Here is a 19,038-nt window from a genome sequence, read left to right on the forward strand (position 1 = left end):
ATCAGATGCTATTGGAGAGCCAGACTCTGAGGCGCCTCCATGAGGGTCATTGGGAGTAGAACGGGACCCATCTAGAGAGCCCTCTGGGGAATTTGCTAAACCAGAGTCTGATTCCGCCTCCCCATTTTCAGACAAGCCAGTTTGAGAGCCTCCAGTAGGGGGCATCTCTTTTTGTTTTTGTTTTTTTTCCCCTCATTACCTCTTTAGCCCTTTTTAAAATTTTTACAACAACCCGGGCCTGGAACTTTTTGGCAGCCATCTGTTTATCCCCCAAGCACGGTCCCCCCTTTTGTTTACACATGAGCTGATGGAGGGTGCCCCTTTTACCCAGGCCCCTTTTCACGACTAGTCATGCCTGCTCAGAGCCACCCTTTCCAGCCCTTATGTTTTTCAGCATGGTTCTGAACCAAGCATCATATTTTTCCCCCATTTCTTTCTAAAATCCCGTTCTTTTAGACTACCCGAGGATACATCCTCCATCACTTCTCTGAGGGAAGCCTCAAGCCCTTCCCAACTACTAGAATATGGGGGAGCTGTGACGAGCTTATGGTTTTGGGAGAATGGTTTGTCAGTTCTTGGTTTTTTATTCACAACCCCTAGAGCGCATGTAAATGTGGGCATTTTCGCTCACAGTTTCCTCAGGGCTTGGTGTGGTGGTGGCCGCTGAGGAACTAGAGTGCTGGTTGTGTGATTGCAATACCGCAAGTGCCTCAAACCCCATCACATTATGCACAGTAAAAAAACCCTGTTAGTTTAAAACAAACCAAGTACTTCAAAAAAAACCTATGCCTTGCACAGGCCCCTCACACACACACACACAAATAGCAGCTTTATAAAACACACCAAACCAAGTTTGCAGCCATACACTTTTCAAAAACCCCACATGCATTTATTAAGCACAACTATAGTTAAAATGGTTTTTACCTTGGCCTGGTGGTGAAATGCAGTTTAAAGTTACTGGTTCCATGCTAAACAGATAACACTGCAATAAACATAGGCACCATTATTTACTAAGACAGCATGGGCAAAGAGTGGCATTATATAATATATAGTTTCAGAGTTAAAGACAGCAAGTCATACCTCTTTTTGCAGTCCAGCAGCTATCCAAGAAAGTTTTCTGTTGAAAAGGACAAACTCCAGCATACCTGAGGTTTTTATACCCTCTTAGCCCATTGTTTCAAACAGGTTAATTTAATCACCTCTCCCATAGCATTCCCTTTTGTGATCTGGGGTAGTGAAACCTTTTTGTCTGTGTGTGTGTGGTTAAAACCCCATTTAGTTCAACAGCCTAAGGATAGCTCAGTGGTTTATGCATTAGCCTGCTAAGCCCAGGGTTGTGAGTTCAAACCTTGAGAGGGCCACTTAGGGGTCTGGGGCAAAATCAGTATTTGGTCCTGCTAGTAAAGGCAGTTCTATGAGATAGGTATATCTCTATTGTACTCAGACACATGTCTGAACTAGCCTTGTTTGTTTTATTGTAAGCACATTTTTAGAATTTTTCCCCTCCCCCACCACAACATACATTTCAGCTTTTTGCTATACACGCAAAAACACAAGAGCTAATTCTCACAAACAATTTATTTTTTATTTCAAAAACATACAGCTTCTTGAAAACAAACCAAACTGCTTCATTAAAACATTTTAGCTCACTTAAAGGCCAAAGGCCTTCTAACAAAACACAGATAGTCCACACAAACCCCCCCCCTTTTAAAAAAAATTTACAGCTACCAAGTTTTATATCACATGTTTGTCCCCTCACCATTCTCTAACTTAATCCTTTTAGATTTCTTACAAATAGTTTTTTTCTTAAGCAGGGTTCTGTAACTCTTTGTGCGGACTAAACGGTCAATATAATGCTCTAAGCAGGCATCTTCCGGTTTGGTCATTTTCTTAAGAACGCGGTCAGAGTCTGCACTGAATTGCACAGCATTTATCAAGGTCACCCCTTGTGCTAAATGTTCTTGGGTTAGGCACAGACATTGCATACCATAACCTATGGCAACAACAGTGTTTAATAAGCTTTCCAAACACAGCTCAGCACACAGGCCCCGGAGCTTGCAGTTTATATCCACTGAAGTCCAAGTCACACAGTCATGGTGCCTTTGGCCTGGCGCATCTATGACACAGCCCTCACAATCTTCAAAAAGCTTTTCCCTAACGCAGTGTTTAAGGATAGCATAAACAGCAACCCATACAATAGTCCGCATGACTTTTTTACGATCACGACGTGGCACTGGCTCAGTTCTATGCCAAGCCGCCTCCTAAACTCCTCATAGCCATCATCCTCAGAGTCCTCTTCAACAACTTGTATTGGCGTTGAGCAAAAACATGGTGGGGGCCAGTTCATCTTCGCTGCTTGATGCAACGCTATCCGAGTCCTCTAGAAAGGCATCATCGAGCTGTTGAGAAATTTTCAGAAAAGAAAATGTGTAAGCACCCCTCACTGCTTGTTTTTTAATTTACGCAACCCCCGGTTCCTAACCCATTACCCACCCCTCCTCGACCACCGCTTCTTAATCATTCATTTACCTGAGTGCCGTCTTTTCCGTTCGCCTTGTCTACCGGTGACTTCACCGAGCCACAATCGCCTTCCACCTCTGAGGGTGTGGACAAAGAGAGACCGCCATGCTCATCGGGCTGCCTCACGAGGGTTTCGGGGTCGGATTCCGGCGTATCCAGCAACGGCTGGGCCAAAGGGCTCCCCTCGGTCGCTCCCTCCTCCTCCTCGGAACTGTTGCTAATGTAGCATTTTCTCCGCGGATGGTCAAAGACCCTCGGGGCTAAAACAAAGTCCGAAGTTCTCACGGGGGTGGTGAAGGAGTCCATGTTTCCTCTCAGCAGCCTTTCCGCGATTTCGAAAACACGTGTCTTTGGTAAGAGATGGGCGCCTCCTCTGTCTGGCGCTGAGACTTATGGGGTAATGGTGCTGAACTCTGATTGGCAGAGGCCCTTGGGAGGAGTTCTTAGTGGGGTCACACGACTCACTTCCGGAGGGGTCACCCCCGCCCCGGAAGTTACCCTGATTGGTCAAAATCTCCTCTCGGGGCGGTCCTGTCGGGACAAAACCCCTCCTGATTGGTAGAGGGTGGTGGGGGGAGTTCTTAGAGGGGTCACATGACACACCTTGCTTCCGGTCAGGTGGCACCTTGACCCCGGAAGTAATACCCCCACTGGGTGGGACTTCCGGTGACAGATGGGAGGGACCACGGGGTCAAGAGGCGGGGCTTAAGGAGTCAAGGGGCGGGTTAGGGTTTGATTGACCGTAGGGCCCTTATACTACTCATGATCTCAGATCTCACACCAAAGATAATGCTGTAGCCAATCCTATAGTAAACTAACTAAAAATTTATTAACTTAGGAAAAAGAAATGAGAGAGTTAGATACATGTTAAAGCAGGCAACATGTATACACAAATGAGTTACAGCCCATAGTTCCAAAAGATGACAGAATTGTAGCAATTTGTCAGCACTGAATGTCTGTTAGGGCTAACCCAGGTTGACCGAGGGGATCTCTGCTTCTGTTTTGTAGCTCCAGCCCTGCGAGAGTCTAAACAGCCAAAGAGATGAACAATTTTCATGTCAGCTATCTTTATTTCCTTCTTCCAGAATTCAAGCTGATGGGATGATCCCTTTTGCACGGCCTCTTCAGAGGTGTGCAGGATAACTAGCAAAGCCTTTTTATTCTGATGTCCCACAATGGCCCGTTTAGTTTTGATAGGCCTTCCTGATGGGCAAGAAGTAATAGCTTTCATAGGGATTCAGCCTCTTGCACTAGGTAAAGTTTTCCCTTGTTTGGTGAGTTTCATAGATCAGAACATTTTACAGCTATCCAGCAAACATTAAAATGTTACAGTATAGCACAGGATAATAATGTTATAAGTAGGAGTAATACATGTTGCAACTTATGTGCATTTAATAAAGTCTAAACACTAGACACATTGTTTTAAGTCCAGTCCCACTCTTTTCCATTCTAGCACATAGGTGAGCTGGCTTGGTTTCCAGCAATGAAATTGTCTGTGCTCAGCTCAGGCCTAAAGCCTGGCAAGAGCTGGCAATTTGTCTGCCAGTGTCATAGCCTCCATTACCAAATCTGTCACCAGGGATAGTGGCATGCACTTATCTACCTGAGCGGTGGCTGCCAAGACCTGAAATCCTGGCCGCTATTCAGGGCTTTAACTACAGTAAATATAATTGGCCCCAGTTTATAGCTGGGGAAAGTGAGAGAGGTTCATGATCACTGACTTGCCATGTCCCTTGGGCAAGGCTCTCTGAGCCTCTTTCCCTACCTCTAGAATGGAGTAATGGTAATGATCTAATTAAAATAATAAATAACGTCAAGTGCTTACCTGTCCATCCATCCGTGCATCCAGCCAACGGCTTCTACCGTCCCCTATCACAGCAGTATCCAAATGTCTTCCACAAGTGGAACCGTAAGACTGTCTCTTCCTTTCCCATTGACGTGAGGCTGGCTAATGTTATTTTTTCAGTCAGTGTACCCCAGCAAGCTCAGTGAGCAGGGCTGTAGTTAGGATGACGGGAGACAGATCAGCTGAGCATCCCCTGGAAGGATGGCCTTGTGATGTCTGACCTTGTGGCCAACCAGGAGAAGATGGAGGGGGAATACTGAGCAAAACCTGGGAGCTCTTAACGTGAATTACAATTTTCTGTCAACGGCATACTTTTCCATTGATGGTGAGAGTAGCCATGGACCTCTGTGCTCTGTCACTCCAAGGAGCAGCAGGAGTAGAAACGTATGTGATGGGTTGTCACCCCCAGGGTGCAGTCTGGGAGCTGTGGGAACCACTGTGCCCCAACCCCACAGCTGGGCAGGCCTCTCTCACACTGCTTTTCTGGTGATTCAGCCAACTTCTCCAGGCCCTTTTCACCCAACACAACAGCAAATTGCACCACACACCCAACTGAGCCACCTGAGTGCTTTAACTAAGCCACTCAAGGACAGACAGGATACAACAGCCAATTTCCCAGCTCCCCAGCCTTGCCCCCTTGCTGGAGCATAAACCCAGAATTATACCATCTTGCACTGCACAGGGGTCTGTACAATGTAAGCTCATTTATATATTCACTTCCCCCTCAATGTGGGAAAGATACTCAACAGCCTTTGTTCATAGAGCTAAGATTTTCCCCAGACACTTTACTCAAAACACACTGGTTAAAATAAAACATAAAACAAGTTTATTAACTACAGAAAGATAGATTTTAAGTGATTATAAGTGATAGCAAACAGTTCAAAGCAGATTACATAGCAAATAAACAAAAACATAAACTAAGCCTAAACATACTAGATTGTTAATTCAAATATTATCTATTTCTCTCCCTGACTGATGATACAAACAGTCCACCAAGTTTCCATACACAGGCTAGAAATCCCTTTAGCCTGGGACCAGCACTTCCCCCAGTTCAGTCTTTGTTTCTCGGGTGTTCCAGAAGTTCTCTTGTGTGGGGAATGAGGCCTCAAGATTATGTCACTCCCCGCCTTATATAGTTTTCCAAATGGCAGGAACTCTTTGTTTCAAGTTAAGTCCCCAGCCCAGTTTGTGGGAAAATATAGGTACCAAAATGGAGTTCAGTGTCATGTGGTCTGGTCACATGCCCTTGCATGCCTTGCTGAGTCATAGCAGCCATTATCCATAGGCTGGCTGAAATGTTCACAGGAAGGCTAAGCTCTTCCATGGTCCATTGTCTTTGTTGATGAGCCATTAGCACTGTCTAGCTTCTTCATTGTTGTACCTGAAAGGCTAGCTGTGGGTGTCACCCACAGTAAGCATATTTGAAATACAGATACATAGTCAATCTTAACTTCAGATACAAAAATGATACATGCACACAAATAGGATAATCATATTCAGCAATTCATAACTTTTCCAATGACACCTCACATGACCCATCTTGGACAAAATGCATCATAATTATGCCATAATCATATCACTATGAGGACTATAGGGTGCAGTGTCACAATATACATAAGCCATGCTGGGTCCGCAAGAGAGAGGGCTGTGGCTTGCATTTAATTCTGCATGCCTTGAGGTCTGGCATCTGGCAGGAGTCCATTGTCTTGCTCAGTTCATCTGAAGGGGTTATCCCCATGTTGAGGAGCCTGGCCTTAGGTGAGGGGAGAGGGACTAGAACTCAGGACTGCCACGGGGCTTTGAGGGCACTGCCACCCACTCCAGAGGTTGTTTCCAGCTTCCCTGCTGTGAATTCTGACACCAGCATGACTCCACATTCCTGCCCATTTCACTGCAAGGCTACCAGGAAGTGACATCATTTCCCCTCCTTGGGTCCGTGGTCTAATATCTCTTTTCTCTTCCTTGCAGGAGACAAGCAAGTCTTATCCCCATGACCTGTCCCGCAGCCCCCAAAGCCTGAGTGACACTGGCTACTCATCAGATGGTATCTCCAGCTCCCAGAGTGAGATCACTGGCTTGGTGCAGCAGGAAGAAGAGCAGCTGAATGGCACTGGCCTGGAAGACCAAAGCCCTGCCAGTCCTTCTGAACTTACCAAACTGGAGAGCAGTGTGCGCCCCTTGCTGGAGTCAAAGGGCATTTCCCAAGAGCAGAGCAACAGAGGGAAAATGTATCATGAGTTACGGGAAGAACAGCGACAGAGGCAGAGGCCTCGGTCCCTTTCTATCACCCCCGAAGCCTTTGATTCTGATGAGGAGCTGGAAGACATCATGGAAGAAGATGAAGACTCTCTGGAATGGGAGAACCAGAGGGATCAAAGAGAGAGTGTGGAGTCGTCTGACGACTTTGGCAGCAAGCTGCGCCATGACTATGTGGAGGACAGCAGCGAAGGGGGGGTCTCCCCACTGCCCGGCAGGCCGAAAGGCAGGGAGACAGAGATGACTGATGAGGAGTTCATGAGGAGGCAGATCCTGGAGATGAGTGCCGAAGAGGACAATCTGGAGGAGGAGGAAGAAGAGTACAGTCACGTGAAATACAGTGTAACAAAAAGCGGGCACAAGCCTGATCTGGAGAAAAGTAAACAGCCAACCTCATCCAAGAGGCGCCTGCCTCACGTCTCCACTGGTATGTATGAGGAGGAGAGGAAAGAGCTGGAAGCTATCGAGGGGGAGGATGTGACCACATCCCAGGGGGGACTGCGGCGCTTCAAAACCATTGAGTTAAATAGCACGAGCAACTACAGCAGGGACATGGAGCTTAGCCAGGATGCAGACATTAGCCTGGACAGAGAGCCAGAGCTGGAGATGGAAAGTCTGACGGGCTCCCCAGAGGAACGGTCAAGGGGGGAATATTCCTCCACCTTGCCAGCAACTACACCCAGCTACACATCGGGCACCTCCCCTACATCCCTCTCGTCTCTGGAGGAGGACAGCGACAGCAGTCCTAGCCGGCGGCAGCGACTGGAAGAGGTGAAGCAGCAGCGCAAAGCTCGGCATCGCTCCCATGGTCCTTTGCTGCCAACCATAGAGGATTCGTCAGAAGAGGACGAACTGCGTGAGGAAGAGGAGCTCTTGCGGGAGCAGGAGAAGATGCGAGAGGTGGAGCAGCAGCGCATCCGAAGCACTGCACGCAAGACTAAACGGGACAAAGAAGAGTTGAGGGCGCAGAGGAGGAGAGAGAGATCCAAAACCCCACCCAGTAACCTGTCTCCCATTGAAGATGCTTCGCCCACTGAGGAGTTGCGCCAGGCAGCAGAGATGGAAGAGCTGCACAGGTCCTCCTGCTCAGAGTACTCGCCCTCCATCGATTCAGAGGCAGAGGGCTTTGATGTCATAGCCTCCAAGCTCTACAAGTCTGGCAGTGAGTACAACCTGCCAACATTCATGTCCCTCTACTCCCCAACAGAAAAAACAAACAGCAGCTCCCATTACCCCTCCAGTAAGCCCCTGAAAAGTGCAGAAGAAGCCTATGAAGAGATGATGAGGAAGGCTGAACTGTTCCAAAAGCAACAAGTCCAACAGTCCCAGCAAAGTGCCTACAGCAATGCCTACCAACAGGTAGGGTACCACAGTGCAGAAGGCCAGAGCAGTTTTGAATACCAGTACATAGATGAGTACAGCTACGATAACGGGCATCTGGACTCCTGTCCATCTGACTTCCAGCATGAACTTTCAGAGCCAGGAGCAGTGTATGAGGAAATCTTGCAGACGTCACAGAGCATTTCCAGGATGCACCAGTCCTCCTCGTTTGATCTGTCCCTAGAAGAGGAGAAAAAGAAGAAAGGGAGAGAAGAAACATATCAGGAAAAGCAGTTTCTGAATGCTGAGAGCGCTTATGCTGATATGATGAAGCAAAACAGCGGTCCACTCACACCAGGAACAAGCCCCACCCAGTTATCGGCTCCTGTCTCGTTTTCTTCCTCCGAAGGCAGCACAGGCAGGGTAATTCCTGATGTTCGAGTCACTCAGCATTTTGCAAAAGAGGGGCATGATCACCCAAAGCTTCACAGCTCACCGACAGCACCCAGCTCAGCTCCCAAGGTTATGACAGCTCCCTATACTTACAGCAGAGGTTCCAGCACAGTCACAACTGTTGTTTCCAGCCCAGCAAGTACTCCACAAATCTACAGTTCTCCATCTCTGAGTGGCTCAGATGTAACACCTGTATCGGCCCCTAGCAGAAGCTACAGTCAGATGAAGGGCACCACGAATTATAGCTCTCAGACAGAGGACGGCTCCAGGAGCCAGAGTGCTGCTGAGCTCAGTGGAGCATCATCAAGAGAGAAGCTCCAAAGTAAGAATGAGATCAAGACCAATGTCCCTGTGTCATCTAAAATGTATTCCTACTTCCAAAGCTCTAGCCCCCCGCTTTCCCCAATGTCTCTTCAAAGTTCCACTCATTCTGCTCCAAAAGCAGGGCAGCCATCCAGTAAGGCAACTGCAGAGTTTTCCACTCAAACGCAAAGCACAGTTTTCTCCTATGATATCCCCACTACCACTAGTGCATCAACGTCCTCTCCAATGGTTGCTCAAGAGACCCAGACACCCCATCATGCGAGCTCTCCTCGCCTTGCTAGGCAGCAGTCATCACAAGAAGCTCCATTTATGGTCATCACATTAGCATCAGATGCATCTAGCCAAACCAAGCTAACAAGTGTGTGCTCCTCCACCTCCCCAGCCTCCTCTCCCACCCGGCTGAGCCGCCAGCAGACAATGCATAGCTACAGTCAGACAGCAGTCAGCACAGCACAGCTTCAGCAGGAGCAGCTGCAGTCCACTTATGCTAAGACACAGTCAATGATAGAAAGAGCCTCTGCTGCCAGTGCCATGCTTCAGAAAGGGCATGCCACTTCTGCTGCTGACAGCATTGCTGGTGTGTACAGCTGGGGGCCCCTGCCTGCAGAAAACATCTCCTTGTGTAGAATATCATCAATCCCTGGCACATCCAGGGTAGAACCTGGACCCAAGCCACCAACCACTAATGCTGTGGACTTACGGACTGCTATAAAGTCAGCCCCAATCATCATAACAGACCAAGGCATGGATCTCACTTCCCTAGCTACGGAGAGCAGAAAATATTGCCTCACTCTGGAACAGACCCCAAGTAGGCAATCCACAACCGTCCAACCCTTAATCATTAACCTCAATGCTCAAGAACAACCCCATGCTATTATAGGCACAACCACTACAGTCAGCATAACTGTTGCCTCTTCCATGCTCGTGTCACAACCCAAGCAGCCTGTGGTCTATGGAGATCCTTTCCAGAACAGGATGGACTTTGGGCAAGGGGCAGGAAGTCCAATCTGTCTGACTCATGTTAAGCAGGTAGAGCAAGCAGTTCAGACTGGCACCTTCCGAGGGACCATGAACAGCATTGACATTTCTACACCAATCGCAAAGCCAGAAGTGGCTAGTCCTCAGCAAACCAAATTTGCAAGATATAATTTGCCTAACCAGATGATGTCCTTGGTGAAGAAAGATGTGCTAATCACTCAGACTAGCAGTGTCCAGAGCACTGTTAGTATCAGCACCAGTCCAAGGCCAGTTCTTCAGGACCAAAGCACAGACCTCTATAGAGGGGTGCCAGTGGGACTGAAAACCCAGAGTCCTTCAATCAACCTGGGAGGCAAAAAGTCCCAAGCCATGATGGTGCAGATGAATGAGATAGCAGCAGGCCCAGTAACAAAGCTGATCAAAGAACCACCACCAGCCAGTGCATTGGATCTCACTGGAATAAAGCCTGAAAGCCAGGTGGCATGCTGTGATGTAGTGTACAAATTCCCCTTCAGCAGCAGCTGCACAGGTACCTTCAACCCCTCCCCCAAGATCCCAGAGAAGAACGTTGGGGATGCTGCTCAAACTGGCAAACCAAGCATCCAGTACTATGGAAACAGAGAGCCAGACCTGCCGGAAACATATCCCTACAGAGAGCAAACAGGCCCAGCTCCCAGCCTGTACGAGGAGCACCGGTTCTACCCACAAGGCCTGTTTGGGAGACTGTATTCATCCATGTCAGATACAAATCTGTCGGAAATTGGTCTGAACTATTACCCCCCAAAGGGGGAGCAGCCTTTCCACTCCCCTGCAGGAGACTCTGCTGTGGATTTGACCACAATGAAACATTCCTACAGCATCAACTTCACTGAGGGGGGCTACCTGGGTCAGGGAATGCAGTACGGCTCGTTCTCTGACCTCGGGCAGCCCACAGACTTGTTAAGCCGCCCTCTCCCAATGAGACGGTACAGCTCAGCCTCCAATATCTACTCCGATTACAAGTACTCACCTAGAGGAGACCTGGCAAATTTCCAGGAATCCAGTCTGGCCCAGTACAGTGCCACCACAGCTCGGGAAATCAGCCGCATGTGCGCAGCACTCAATTCCATGGACCAGTATGGGGCTAGGCACTCAAACAGCCCTGACCTCCTGCAGTATGGGCCAGCAGGGGGCAGTGGTGTCTCAGCACCACAAGGCATTTCTGCCATCAAACCGAACATGATGTACAATCTCAACTTCCCGGAGACACGCCAGGGCTTTGGGAACCTAGCACAGTACAGTCTCTCTGGTGCCCGGCTGGGAGCTGTCAGGCAGATCTTCCCTTCCACAGCCACGGTGCGGGCTGCAGATGGCATGATTTATTCCACAATAAATACTCCCATAGCATCCACCCTTCCTATCACCACCCAGCCAGCTTCTGTGCTGCGGCCAATGCTCCGAGGTTTATATCGACCCTACGCCCCAGGCAATATCACAGCGGTCCCTCTGGCCAGCCTGACCAGAGTGCCTCTAGTTACCCCGAGGGTTCCCCTTGCTGCCCAAGGCCTGTATCGTTATTCAGCTCCTAGCAGGTTCCCGTCTGTTTCTACAACATCAGTGATGGAAATGCCCATGTACTTGGGGAAGCCTGTTAGCACCACTGCAGCCAGCACTGCTGCAAGCAATGTTAGCCCAGTGTCTGCTGCCAAAGCACCAGCTCCTACTATAGTGAACCTGCAAAGACCTGAGCAGACAGGAACTGGTGCTCGAGAGGAGGTGCCCGTGGCAGCTGCTGGCATGCAGAGTGCCTCGAAAGAGACTAGTCAGCCTCAGCAGCAGCCACCACCCCCAGTCCAAACCCAGCAGGCCGAGGTATCCCAGGCCAGCGTCCCCAGCAAAGGCAGCACAGAGCGAGAGGAGAAGGAGAAGGAAGAGGAGCGCCAGAGAAAGCAGCAGGAGCAGATCCTCCAGATTGAGAGGGAGAGAGTGGAGCTGGAGAAACTGAGGCAGCTGAGGCTGCACGAGGAGCTGGAGAGGGAGCGTGTGGAGCTTCAGCGGCACAGAGAGAAGGAGCAGATGCTGGTGCACAGGGAAATCCAGGAGCTGCAGTCCATAAAGCACCAGGTCCTGCAGCAGCAGCAAGAAGAGCGCCAGGCCCAGTTTGCCCTGCAGAGAGAGCAGCTGGCACAGCAACGCCTGCAGCTGGAGCAGATTCAGCAGCTGCAGCAACAGCTGCAACAGCAGCTAGAGGAGCAGAAGAGGCAGAAAAGCACCTTCCCCCCTGTGTGTGACCCCACAGGAAGGATCCCTCCCCAGGCTGTGTCCGAGATAGCCATGGAAATGCAAAGGACCCTGGCCCAAAATGGACAGTACTGGCCCCCCCTGAACCAGCCCCTCATGGCTCCTGCAGCCCCAGGGCAGGAAGGGCCAGCACCGTCCCGCTACCCCGGGCTCCAGCGCCCACTCACCAACTCTGCCTCTGAAATGTCCCTGCAGCCCGAGGAGCAGTGGGAAGCTAGCCGGGGGATAAAGAAGAGGAACTCCATGCCGCGCCTGCGGGACGCCTATGACAAAGAGACCCCCCACGAGCCCTACGTGGTGAAGAAGATCACGGACAGCAGCGTGCAGACTGATGAAGAGGACAGTGAGGAGCGCTACTTCCTGTCCCGGCGCCGCCGCTCCCGGCGCAGCACTGACTGCAGCGTGCAGACTGACGAGGAGGACAATGCTGAGTGGGAGCAGCCGGTGCGTCGTCGGCGATCCCGTTTCTCCCGGCACTCAGACTCCAGTGCTGAGAGCAAGCAAGACTCCTCCTCCAAAGGCATGGCCAGCATAGGCATCCAGACCAGCAGTGACTGCTCTGTACAGACTGAGCCTGACCAGCTGCCCCGCGTGTCACCCTCCATCCACATTACCACCCCTGACCCCAAGGTGGAGATCGTGAAGTATATCTCTGCGCCAGAGAAGACCCAGCGAGGGGAGAGCCTGGCCTGCCAGACTGAGCTGGAAGCACAGCTGCAGCCAGGTGTCGTGGTCCCCCAGCTCACTGTGCCTACAACCGTAATGCCCTACTCCTCCAACCTCCAGCTGGTGAGCACAGGCCCCCTGGACCCACGTGCCATCCGGCAGCAGACCCTTGGCAAGTTTGAGAAGAAGAAGCCCGATCCTCTGGAAATCGGGTACCAGTCACATTTGCCCACAGAGTCCCTTTCTCAGCTAGTGACTTGCCAACCCCCCAAATCTCCCCAGGTACTCTACTCCCCCGTCTCTCCTCTTTCACCCCATCGGCTATTGGAGTCCTCCTTCACTACCACTGAAAGACTTAACAAGGCCCACGTGACACCACAGAAGCACTTTACAGCTGAATCTATCCAGCGCCAGCAGACCCTGCCTCGCCCCATCAAAACCATGCAGAGATCCTTCTCTGACCCCAAGCCCACCAGCCCAACCTCAGAGGAGTCTGGGAAGGACAGGTTCTCCATATACCAGCACCCTTTACTCCAAGGCAGCCAGGTAAGAGAGATGCTTGCATGACTTGTGAGCTGGAGATGCACATGCTGCTGTGAATTCCCAGTAATATTTCATCCAGCATGTCTCACTGCAGTGTCAGTATGTTAGAGAGCTGCAACAGACAGGGAGAGCAGACCTTCAGCTCTGAGAGCAGGCTGCTTTTCCATTGCTCAGATGAGTCATGAGTGAGACTGTCTGACTGTACCCTTGTACTCAGTGCGATCTGGCCCCACTAGCAGGTATGGGTGTGTTAGAAAAGAGGCAGCATTCCCCCCAGGGTTAGCCTTGGGGTGGTTGTATCCAGCGGATGGGCCCAGGTCCCAGGTGCTGAAGCCCTGCCCTCTGTTCAGCATGCGTGCCCACACTGTCTAGTGGTTCCCCTTTGAGAGCCTGAGGGAGCTTCTGCTGGGCCTTCGCACCTGCTCCGGGGAACATTATTACACCTGTCTGAAGCAGGGAACAAAGCTGCTTCATTAGCAGCTACTGACCCAGTATGCTCCCCCACGCAGCCATCTCCTGCAGATACATGGAGGCAGTTGCCTGCTGCTTCCTGCTGGGGCTGCACAAGCCAGGGAGGGGCCTGTGTCAGGGCAATAACAGGGAGCCCAGAGGGCCTCCATTCCCACCCTCACTGCCCCATGTAGAGGGCTTGGAGGCAGTGGGGAGGGAAGGGAAGGGAAAGAGCACGGTTAAAGTGATCTCACCTGAATGCTTGGAAGACACCCCCTCCCTTTAAGGAACAGAGTTAGTTTTCACAAGTACAACAGGAAAAACATTTTGCAACAGTGGGACCTGGATTGGGGTACTCTCAGTCACCCTCATAGATTCATAGACTCATAGACTCTAAGGTCAGAATGGACCATTATGATCATCTAGTCTGACCTCCCGCATGATGCGGGCCACAAAAGCTGACCCACCCACTCCTGGAAGAATTCTCTCCCTTGACTCAGCTGTTGAAGTCCCCAAATCATGATTTAAAGACTTCAAATCGCTGAGAATCCTCCAGCAAGCGACCCCCGCCCCATGCTGTGGAGGAAGGCGAAAAACCTCCAGGGCCTCTGCCAATCTACCCTGGAGGAAAATTCTTTCCCGACCCCAAATATGGCGATCAGCTGAACCCCGAGCATGCGGGCAAGATTCTCTAGCCAGACCCTCTGGAAAAAGTTCTCTGTAGTAACTTTTAATATCCCATCATTGACCTTTGTTACTAATTACTAGCGATGGCACGTTATTGACCTATTGACTAAAATCACTTTATCCCATCAAACCATTCCCACCATAAACTTATCAAGCTTAATCTTAAAGCCAGAGAGGTCTTTCGCCCCCACTGTTTCCCTCGGAAGGCTGTTCCAAAACTTCACCCCTCTGATGGTTAGAAACCTTCGTCTAATTTCAAGCCTAAACTTCCCGACGGCCAGTTTATATCCATTTGTTCTCGTGTCCACATTAGTACTGAGCTGAAATAATTCCTCTCCCTCCCTGGTATTTATCCCTCTGATATATTTAAAGAGAGCAATCATATCCCCCCTCAGCCTTCTTTTGGTTAAGGTAAACAAACCGAGCTCCTCAAGTCTCCTTTCATACGACAGATTTTCCATTCCTCGGATCATCCTAGTGGCCCTTCTTTGTACCTGTTCCAGTTTGATTTCATCCTTTTTAAACATGGGAGACCAGAACTGCACACAGTACTCCAAATGAGGTCTCACCAGTGCCTTGTATAACGGAACCAGCACCTCTTATCCCTACTAGAAATATCTCGCCTAATGCATCCCAAGACCACATTAGCTTTTTTCACGGCCATGTCACATTGTCGACTCATAGTCATCCTGCGATCAACCAGGACTCCGAGGTCCTTCTCCTTTTCCGTTACTTCCAACCGATGCGTCCCCAGCTTATAACTAAAATTCTTGTTAGTCATCCCTAAATGCATAACCTTACACTTCTCACTATTAAATTTCATCCTATTACTATTACTCCAGTTTACAAGGTCATCCAAATCTCCCTGCAGGATATCCTGATCCTTCTCCAAATTGGCAATACCTCCCAACTTTGTGTCATCCGCAAACTTTATCAGCCCACTCCTACATTAGGTTCCGAGGTCAGTAATGAATAGATTAAATAAAATCGGACCCAAAAACGAACCTTGAGGAACTCCACTGGTAACCTCCCTCCAACCTGACAGTTCACCTTTCAGTACGACCCGCTGCAGTCTCCCCTTTAACCAGTTCTTTATCCACCTCTGGATTTTCATATCGATCCCCATCTTTTCCAATTTAACCAATAATTCCTCATGTGGTACCATATCAAATGCTTTACTGAAATCGAGGTATATTAGATCCACCGCATTTCCTTTATCTAAAAAATCTGTTACTTTCTCAAAGAAGGAGATCAGGTTGGTTTGGCACGATCTACCTTTCGTAAAACCGTGTTGTAATTTGTCCCAATTGGCATTGACCTCAAGGTCCTTAACTACTTTCTCCTTCAAAAAATTTTCCAAGACCCCAAAGGTCAGCTGTATGGTTCCCTCTTAAAACCTGAGCCACAGGTGAGGTGCCTGGGAGTGCAGATGCAGATCCAGATCCAGCAAATTTCTCCTGGGCAAACTCTTCCCTGTAATAAGGGGGAAGACACTCCCTTCTCTGGGCCCCGCTCTAAGGCGCACACCCCTGTCCCTGTTCAGCTGTGGGCTCACAGCTAGAACAGATCTTTCATTGGTAAATATTGTACCCTCCTCCTTCTTTGACTTGGGTTTGCCTCCAGTTACAGAGCCCATGGAATCCTTAACCACTGCAGTGGTTCCCAGGATTTTACCCCCTTTCTCTGGGCTTTCTTCTAGGACACATTTTCCTATGCATTCTATAGTGAGTTTGGTTCCTTGTTTAACTGCCACTTCCTGGCAGCCAGCAACCTGGACAGACTCCCTACCATCAGGCAAAACACCCTAAAGAAAAGCCTGTCTGCAGCCTCTGGGTAAGATCTGGCCTCAACCACACCCACCCTTGTCAGCAGAAAGTGTTCCACTGCTGTAGAGGAATTAAAGAGACACTCTCCCATTTCCCCAGCAGTTTCTGTGACTTCACTTTTTCCCTCTGGGGCTTCAGCACAAGATTCATGCTTGCCACTGACAGACCCCAGACAGCCCTAGTCACATTAAAAAAGTCATTTCCAAGAATAATTTGTGTAGGATTCTGAGAGACCTCAGCGACAGTTGATTTGGCTTGCAAATCCTCAGTTTCCATGTGCACTTTAACCAAAGGCACAAGGATTTTGTGACCACCTACTAACAAAAGCTCTGCCATCTGTCCTGGCAGTACGTCTTTCTCCTGAACCAGGTCTCTCCTGACCACAGAAATTTCTGCACCCGTATCTCTCCATGCAGGGAGTTCTCTGCCATTTACTTTGATAGCCTTTAGGTGCTTTTTGCCTGGCTGTGCAGTGGCAACCTTTACAAATGCTGTATAAGTGGCAACTGCTTGAGGTGTCCCACTGCTCTGGATAGCAGCATTTCCATGAGTTTCCTGCTGCCTGTTCCCACTCAGCACAGGGCATTTATTCCTCAGGTGCTCAGTGGAATTACAATGATAGCACCTCCTGGGCTCTTCTGCTTTTACAGGAGATTTGGGATGAGGACTGGAGGAGTGAACTTGTGGAGGTGAGTGTCCAGCCTTCCATCCACCCTCTGTCTTCACAGAGGTAAAACAGGGACCTTGCTTCTCACCAAACTTTAACCCCTCTGCCTGTGATTTATTCCTACTACGTTCTTGGGATTGCTCAAATATATCTGCAAAAACTGCAAGTTCATCGACCGTCTATACCTTTTTATCCCATAAACACTGTTTTACATGATCACTAGACATATTCAGGAACTATTCCTGAGCAACCAAATCACACATTCCTTCAAAGCTAGTAATACCTTTCCCCCTCACCCACTTATCCAGTAGATCTCTCATTTGGTTCACATGAGCCACATTACTTAATCCAGCCCCTCTCTTAAGGCTTCTACATTTTACTCTAGGAGAGTTTCAGATGTAATCTGAAACTGTTTCAAAACCAAGTCCTTAAATTTACTATAGCTGGCATTGACATCTGATTGAATATATCCAGAGCTCTCCCAGTCAATTTTGCAACTGAAGTGGTCAGTGCAACTGAAGTGTCTGATCCTCAAGAATCACATGGAGCATACACAGTCTCTCAAAGGTGATGAAATATTCAGCAATGTCACCAGATTCTTTGTATGCTGGACACAACTGCTCCCACTTGTGGATTTTTGGAGAGGTGGAGCCCCCTGATGGGGGGGTTCTGTCTCCTCCACTCCATTACAGCCAGTTCATGCTTCATTTCTTTGTCTCTCAGTTTCATGGCTTGCTTCTGGGCCTCAATTTCTTTGTCTTTCAACTCCTGGGCTTGCTTCTGGATCTCCATGGCTCTCTCATGGTCAGCCTTCTGTCTGGCTGCTTCTGCCTCAATTTCCATCTATTTAAATTCCATCTCTCTCTTATGTTCTCTCTCCCTCTCATCTGCCTGGAACTTGCAGAGCTCCATCTTTTTGGTAGCTTCACTTTCACTCATTTTTTTGTTTTTCCTATCCCTACTTCTCTTGCCAAAAATAAGCAAACAGAAAATAACAAACCAGTACCCACTTTGTCTGTTCTCTAGCCACCACACTTAAAACTCACTCAAAATCACCACCAGTGTTTCAGGGTAATAAGTTGTGCACACTATCCTGCTTGACTATGCCACTGTGACAGGTTGGACCCCTTAGGATGCTACCTGATATGCTGAGATACCGCTGAGCCCGCCAGTTATGTCTCGCTGAGCCAGGCTATTAAGCCTCCTCCAGAAAACTCACAGGCAGGGTCACACCCAACTGCAAAACAAAACAGACACTGAGATTAGTTCTGGAAAGGCTCAATTTAAGGGACTTGCCCCAGCACTCAGGTGTCCACCTCCCTTGGAGTGCAGATCCAAAGGTATATTATGAAATCCACCTCCTCTCTCAATGTGGACGAAGGTATGCACAGCTCTTATCCCCACCCCCATTATGAATTGCATAAACTGGGTTATATTATAAACAAGAAATAAGTTAGTTAACTACAAAAGGTGGATTTTAAGTGGTTAAAGAGATAGCAAACAGAACAAAGCAGATAACTAAGCAAATAAAACCAAACACGCAAACTAAGCTTGTTTCACTAAAGAAATTGGTTACAAAATAGTAATTTCTCACCCTAGATATTGTTGCAGGCAGATTACAGAAAGTCTGGAAAGGCAGCTGCACTGGTCTCCAGATTGAGACCTCAGGTATTATTACTCACAAGTTAGATGCCCTTCCAGCTTGGGCTCAACCCTTCTCACTCCAGTTCAGTTCAGTTCTTGCTTCCAGGTGTTTCCCAGTATCTCCTGGGGGGAGGGGGAGGGAGGGGCAGAGGAGAACCGCAATGATGTCACTCCACTGCCTTATATAGCTCTTGTGTAAGGTGGGAACCCTTTGTCTCCCAGTGGAAGAACACTGGCATTCCAAGGAGTGGGTCCAGTACCAGGTGACTCAGACACATGTCTCTGCATGGCTGTGGCAGCCATTACTCGTAGGCTGTCTGGAGGGTCAGGTGAGTATTACTTCATCGTAGTCCCAAACTGACCAGGGAAGTGGGGTGACTCACTCGAGAGTCCAACAGATCCTTTGTTACTGCTGAGGCCAGTGTCCTTTGTTCCTGTGAGGCTGGCCTGGGTTTGTCCCATACATGCCCTGATGAGGTGTGAACTGCTCCTCTGTTCCTGGAGAGTTTTTCATGGGCTTGTTTTAAGCCATGAGGACAGATTTTCAGCCTCATAACTATATACATGAAATTACAACC

General features: G+C 49.1%; 1 protein-coding gene and 1 long non-coding RNA gene across 4 annotated transcripts in view; one reads left to right on the forward strand and one right to left on the reverse strand.

Annotated features, from left to right (window-relative positions):
- Window positions 1–19,038, forward strand: part of BSN (bassoon presynaptic cytomatrix protein) — a 463,393-nt gene that overhangs the window by 375,094 nt on the left and 69,261 nt on the right. For both annotated transcript variants that reach the window (XM_065551446.1, XM_065551445.1), the window contains exon 5: window positions 6,335–13,189. In XM_065551446.1, the coding sequence (XP_065407518.1) occupies window positions 6,335–13,189 (6,855 nt within the window). The remainder of the gene's footprint in view (window positions 1–6,334; window positions 13,190–19,038) is intronic.
- LOC135972674 (uncharacterized) lies at window positions 5,170–18,547 on the reverse strand. 2 transcript variants are annotated; one of them, XR_010589147.1, is made up of 3 exons: window positions 18,411–18,547; window positions 17,957–18,053; window positions 5,170–8,182 (listed from the first exon to the last, which is right to left on the reverse strand). It is a non-coding gene; the product is annotated as an uncharacterized LOC135972674 (long non-coding RNA). The 2 variants fall into 2 exon arrangements; XR_010589146.1 differs by lacking the exons at window positions 17,957–18,053; window positions 18,411–18,547 and adding an exon at window positions 12,145–12,283.

Source organism: Chrysemys picta, chromosome 7 (assembly GCF_011386835.1).
Source record: "Chrysemys picta bellii isolate R12L10 chromosome 7, ASM1138683v2, whole genome shotgun sequence".
Lineage (NCBI taxonomy): Eukaryota > Metazoa > Chordata > Testudines > Emydidae > Chrysemys > Chrysemys picta.